At 47.4% G+C, this 6,000-nt stretch overlaps 1 protein-coding gene and 1 long non-coding RNA gene across 12 annotated transcripts in view; one reads left to right on the plus strand and one right to left on the minus strand.

Moving 5' to 3' along the window:
* Positions 1 to 1,495, minus strand: part of TRMT11 (tRNA methyltransferase 11 homolog) — a 33,183-nt gene extending 31,688 nt beyond the window's left edge. For all 9 annotated transcript variants that reach the window (XR_008465516.1, XR_008465517.1, XR_008465514.1 and 6 more), the window contains exon 1: positions 1,311 to 1,495. Coding sequence is in view for 5 of the 9 variants with exons in the window: in XM_054195790.1 (XP_054051765.1) it covers positions 1,311 to 1,418 (108 nt within the window). In the remaining 4 variants the exon portion in view is untranslated. The remainder of the gene's footprint in view (positions 1 to 1,310) is intronic.
* Positions 1,434 to 5,793, plus strand: LOC128907219 (uncharacterized). Of its 3 annotated transcripts, none has more exons than XR_008465520.1 (3): positions 1,434 to 1,511; positions 3,987 to 4,316; positions 4,589 to 5,793. It is a non-coding gene; the product is annotated as an uncharacterized LOC128907219 (long non-coding RNA). The 3 variants fall into 3 exon arrangements; XR_008465519.1 differs by lacking the exon at positions 1,434 to 1,511 and adding an exon at positions 1,617 to 1,872; XR_008465518.1 differs by lacking the exon at positions 1,434 to 1,511 and adding an exon at positions 2,349 to 3,691.
* Positions 5,794 to 6,000: the final 207 nt, after the last annotated feature.

Below are 6,000 nucleotides of genomic sequence, written 5' to 3' on the forward strand. Positions count from 1 at the left end.
CTAACATTTTACCCTGGATATCATATTACTATCTCTTCAAGATGGTGCCTAAAAAAGCGCTTAAGGCATTAAAATGTGTTACAGCGTATAGTAAATCTGCAAGTCACCATGGGAAACAAAATAATCACAAGTTAAATTTACAAACAAGAGGGTTTTCTTATAAACACAGAAATTGAGTGTATTCTAAACTAGACATTCACCAAGGACCCATAGAAACCACCAAGGTCTCAGAAAAAAATACCAGGGAATACTTCAGATAAGTTACAATTTATTTCTTTTTAAATGATTTCTGTGAATAGCACTTGATCAAATAAAAACAATTTAGTGTCAGGGAACAAACTGTGCACCCCAAATTTTGCACCCAACTGGCATAAAGGTGTGAATGACAAGCAGACGGTGGTTTTGGAGGCAGGACTCGCTGGCTCCCACACCCTACCACCGAAGGGGGTCTCCTCTCCCTGATGCCACATGGGCCAGCGCAGCACAAACCCTTCCGACCACATGGAAACAAACGCTCAGAATTAAAAGCCAAAAGTGAGCAGCCCTCGGTGCCATACAGAGGAGGGAGGCTGGCGACAAGGACACCAGCCAAGGGCTTGGAGACCTCCACTGGATCCCAGCACACATGCAGGCCCTAGGACTTCAGAGAAGCCCCGTCCTCACTGATCCCTACGTCTTTTTTCCAGAAAATGAAGGTATCTGCACCCTCGCACAGCTCCATGAATGCCTGGGACAGAGAGGACCTCACCTGTCGCCAGGGCAGCACCCACACCGCGCCGGCGGGAGCATCTACATCGCTTAAACAAACTAAAAAGTCACCGAAACAGGACCTCAGAAATACTGTCATAAACCCACTTTTTTCCTCCGAGTTTCCACTTTCTACGTGGGAGCCCCAGGTACTTTCCTGGCAACCCCTCCTGGCTCCAAAGGCTCTTGAGAGTGGCAATGAAAACGTTGCCTCGGAGCCACCACCACAGGCCACCTCTCCGGCCAAGGGGCCGCCTCTCCACGGAGGCCGGGGGCAGGAGGAGGAAGCCTACGCCTGCTGCAGGGCTGAGGTAAAAGGCGCAGCAGCCCAAGCCAGGGGCTCGCTTGCCACAGGGCGCGGTGTGGGGCGAGTGAAGGGGCACCGAGCGCCCCCCGCTCCCCCCGAGCCGCGCGGGGCGGGCAGCGGGCGAGGCCCCGCGGGGGCCAGGCCACCCCTCAGGCACACCCGGGGCCGCTCCAGAGGGCAGCGCCTCAGCGGGCCGACCCTACCGGGCCCCTAACCCTAACCCCAGCCCCTAACCCTGGCCCCGGCGGGCGCTCACCGGCAGGCGGAACTCGAGGTGCTCCTGCGCCAGCAGCAGCAGATACCGCCGGAGCGCGGGAGCCGCCAGCGCCATGTCCGGCCATTCCCCCGCCTTCCCGGGCCGCATGCGCCGGCGGGCGGGCCCGGCGCCGCGGCGGGAGCGGGGAGCGGCGGGAGGAGCCCGCCTCGGCGGGCCCGGCACCCTCGGCGGCGGGCAGCGGTAAGGGGTGTGTGACCGAAGGGCCCACGCTACACCCCCTGCGCCGTCCCGCAGCGCTGGGAACGGGCCCTGACAGCGGATCTGTGGGCCGGGGGCGGAGCAGCGGCCGTCAGCGCCGCGGGGACGGAGTACCGCTCGCTAATTAGCGTTGATTTCATCTCCCTCTCATCCCTTTATGAGCTGTACCGGTGCGGGGCTGGCCGGGGGCACCCGGCGGGTTCCCCCCTCCGGTCCTGGCAGCCGCCCCTCCATCCCCCGGCCATGACCTTCCCTCGCTGGCAGGTCATTAAATAACATTAACAATTAACAGAGGCCAAAGGAGTCGCCTTCGTTTTTCCATGGGAAGGAGGTCAGAGCCGAGGTGGGTGTAGGAGCCGATAGAGGCGAGAAACAGATTCCAGGAAAGGGGCCGAGATGTGGCTATCCAACAAGGGGGGGGGGGGGGGACACAAAGTTTTTTGTATTGCAGCTCGTATTTTGTTTTGTTTTAACATCTAGACCTGATAACCGTAATCCTGTACTCACTGATCTCCCTGTTATGTTGAGCTGAAAGGTTCGGCTTATCCCGATTTCAGTAAGCTTTTTATTAGGACCAGGCCAGCTCAGCACTGAACTCATGTTCTGGATTTTCTGTGCTGATTTTTGGACAGCTTTTTTTTTTTTTTTCCCCGGATGGCTAAGATTTTGCTCGTGACCCGTGAGCACTGCACGGGCCGTGTTCTTGATGTGTCTCCGTAATGTCATCCTGCAGCTTCTCCAGTTACCTCTTCCTGCGATAATCAAAGCTGAGGTTTGCTGTGAAGCTTTGGCCCTGACGACTGACAGTGTTGAACCAGCATCTGAACGTCAGCTTTCCTAGAAGAGAAAGAAAAGACGTAGAAGTGGGTCAGGTTTGCTCACCTCAGCAGCTGAGCGCTGAGACCTGGCAATAAACACATTGCTGAACTGCTGACAAACCCTGCAAGTCTGAGATTGCTTACAAAATCTTGCGATTGCTGAAAGAGATTTAGTGGAAGAAGTCTGCTTTTATTCTTCCAATCTGTCTCACTTTAAATTTCTTAGCCATATAGCTTCCATTTTAGAAACTCCTTAGGAAGGGTTATTGGTATTGTTGTTTAAGCTTAGTTTCTTTGAGACTGGCTTTCTCGTACTTTATCTGCAGAGCATTGCTATCTGTTCTCAGAAGGTGAATACCTCAATTTTCCAGTGATGCTGTTTTCAACAGAAGAATTTAACTAAAGCCCTTTTTTCCTGCTTTTGGCTGGAGGATCCATGCAAAATCACTGGCAGTCTCTATATGCTTCTCAGCATAGTTTGAAAATGTATGTATATTAATAAGTAAGACTTACGGAGTCTGATCCTGACATAAAAACAAAGTGCTTTTCAGATACTATGTTTGTAAACTTAACACGCATTCCTATACTGCCACTGAGAAGAATCAAGCAGTTTGTTAGCGTGGATTTGGGGAGTCATCTTACATCGACAACATTACATAACTATTTTAGGGAGGGAAAGGAAGAACAATTCTCCTTTTTAGCCTTCAGGGGAATTTTAAGTACACAAAATGTAATTACTAAAATTGAAATTTATCCAGGAAGCTAGAATTAACCACCCTTCTCTCACAAAAAATATAACAGGATCATACGACAATCATGAGTTCCAATTTAAAAGTGAAACTGTGAATGAAAAGCCATTCTTTAATATGTGCTGCTGTTTATCTTTCTCACTTCCCTTTTGCAGCCGTTGTGTTGCCATCTCCTGCTCATCCCGTGCACTCTTCTAGACCCAAACACAACACAAGCTTTTTTTGACCATGACTTGCACGTTCTGCTGGGACACTCAGGAAGCTCTGACACTGCTCATAGAGTTCACGTGCAACAGCATCAACACATTTATATAAGCAAATACCATGAAACCTTACTTTAAAAAAAAAAAAATAATGCTTTTAAAATATAGATGCACCTGATCTATAATTCAGTTATTAAATTGTTCAGAATTGGCATTTTTATCCATTTTCCCATAGAAAAGCTAGCACTAATCCTCTGTTTTATCTCCAAATGTCTGTAAGAAAAATATCAGCTCTACTGATGTGCTACGTGGAAACTTTAGTTTGTGTATTCCAACAGGTGACAGATAGGATAGAGCAAAGACGTGGTTATAATGCAGTCAGACCTCTATAGGTATGTAAAAGTCAGTCCCTAATTCATTAAAATAATGACATACTGCACAGATAGTCCATAATCTAAGTATATGTAATTTTATATCGGTGGGGGGCAGCCTGTGTGCCCAGGGGAGCTGGGCAGTGAGTGCAAGCTCCCTCCTCTGAAGCCTGCCCATAGGTTTTAGTAGGCAGACATGACTCTGCAGCGCAGCCTTTTAAGGGAGAACTATCTATTCTGGTTTTGTCTTCTTCACTAAATAGGGTGTTGCAGACGGTGCCGTGCTCGCTAACTGGATTTCCACTTCTCTTTTCAGTGCCTGATGAGGAAAATCCCCCTGCTACCAGCACGTATTGGCATTTCAGCTCCAGATAATGTTTTCTGTGCATAATAACTACCGCAGTCTGTGGGGACCTCCTCAGCACAGCCTGGGTTTGTCCACCTTTAATCAGCGTGCAGGCAGGAGAAAGGCTACCCACCCCTGTGTATGGGTTGGTTCTCTGGCCCCTGGAGAATGGTTTGCTCTCTCTCCTGTCAGTAAGCCTGTGCTGAACAGGTCAGCCGGCACTCCATCAGCTTGTCTGGGAAGTCTGCGGGGCTGCCAGCTATAAGGATAAAGTTCTTTAAAAGGATCATTGCATGAAGAGTAAGTACAGCATGGGGCTGCGGGGTATGTATGATAACTGCGGGACAGGTGGTACCCCCTGTAACTTGTCAGAATAGCTTACTGCCCTGTGTTACAAAGTGACTTCCGAATTTCAGCTGAATCACTTCTACTTTTCTCATTGGTATAGAGTTATGGGTGGACTTAAAGAAATCTTCAGATATTTAACATCTTTTTCAGCAGCCTTGCCTCTCACTCGGGCAAAACTCTGCCAAAAATTATCAGGCTGATTTGTTGTTGTTTTTCCTTCACAGCTGACAGTGCACCCAGGAACAACAGTTACAACCGGTTGTTGATTTGTTTCCTGCTTGAGTGCCATAAAACATTCTCAAGAAATGGAGGAAGATAAAGGGCAGAGTGCTAAAGCTACCAGTGCGGTGGGTGACTTGAGGAAAAGTTGGCAAACCTGGGCAGAGGATCACATTGAGTATCAGAGAAAGAACCCGTTCAGCAACGACGACAGGCTTGCATCTAAACCGGTGCATACTCACAGAGGAGACTCTACCTATGGGAGACCCCCCGAAGGGTCTCAGACAGAGCAGAGGGGAAAAGATGCTCACTCACACGTGGGTAAGGAGGTAGAAGAGCTGTGCTCTATCATTAGAAGAACTGGAGAGGTGGGAGAAGATGGACATGTGAGTGTGACATTCGGGCAGCTCTTTGAAACATACGTGACTATTTCCAATAAAGTAGTGGGAATCTTGTTAAGAGCCAGAAAGCACGGTCTGGTTCGTTTTGAAGGTGAAATGCTTTGGCAAGGAAAAGATGATGATGTGGTCATCACTTTATTAGAATAAGGTTTTGTCATCTAATGAATTCTGCTGCATGGTTCCATTTAGAAAAACATAGCTGGATACCATCTTGAAAGAGGTTTTCATTACAGAATTTCAACTCAGCTGCTTACTGGGACGTGAGCAGGAGAGAAAATGGGCGAGAAGGATAAAAAATGTTTTTGCAAAAATGGTAGAGATTTGGACAGAAATCACAAATAATGAACTAATCCATCATGCTGCTATTGGGTTGTCCTTTCACTATTATCATCCACTACCACGTATACCGCAGTTCTTCAAATAACTCCACTGGCTTACTGCTTTAGGTTACTGAAAGTATAAATTGCTAACTTGCTACTATTCAACACTGATTCTTGCAGGTTGTGAAATACTCACTGTGTGTGGGGTCTTCATTTGTAAAACATGGAATTGAAAACTTTTATGGGAATTCATATACTTCTTCAAAAAAAGAGCCTGAAATATGACAAAAGTTTAGGTTATTTTCACATGGTGAAACTGAATAAATGGAAGTTACTTTCTGAAGTATATGAAAAATCCCAAATTTACAGAAATATCACAGCAAGGATATTTGAAGTTTCCTAAATTAGTTACATCTTGCATGTATTTCGGAGAGCTGCACTAGTCCTGGTATTTAATAGTCTGTTCTTATCATCATATCTTCTCCCAAATCTTCTGTGTCTCTTGTTGTTTTTCCTCTGTATCTCACCATTTTTACCTGTTCTGTTCTTCTAATGCTGCGTCATACCCTAGAAGATCACAAAGCTCTGCAGCTGCCTTGGTGAATCCAGCTAACATCCTTTCATAGAAAGTAGGGTGCCACAATGTAAAGATGTGAAAGACCACTGATTGGGGCACTGTGCATTCACGAAAAGAAA

Source organism: Rissa tridactyla, chromosome 3, assembly GCF_028500815.1.
Source record: "Rissa tridactyla isolate bRisTri1 chromosome 3, bRisTri1.patW.cur.20221130, whole genome shotgun sequence".
Classification (NCBI taxonomy): Eukaryota; Metazoa; Chordata; class Aves; order Charadriiformes; family Laridae; genus Rissa; species Rissa tridactyla.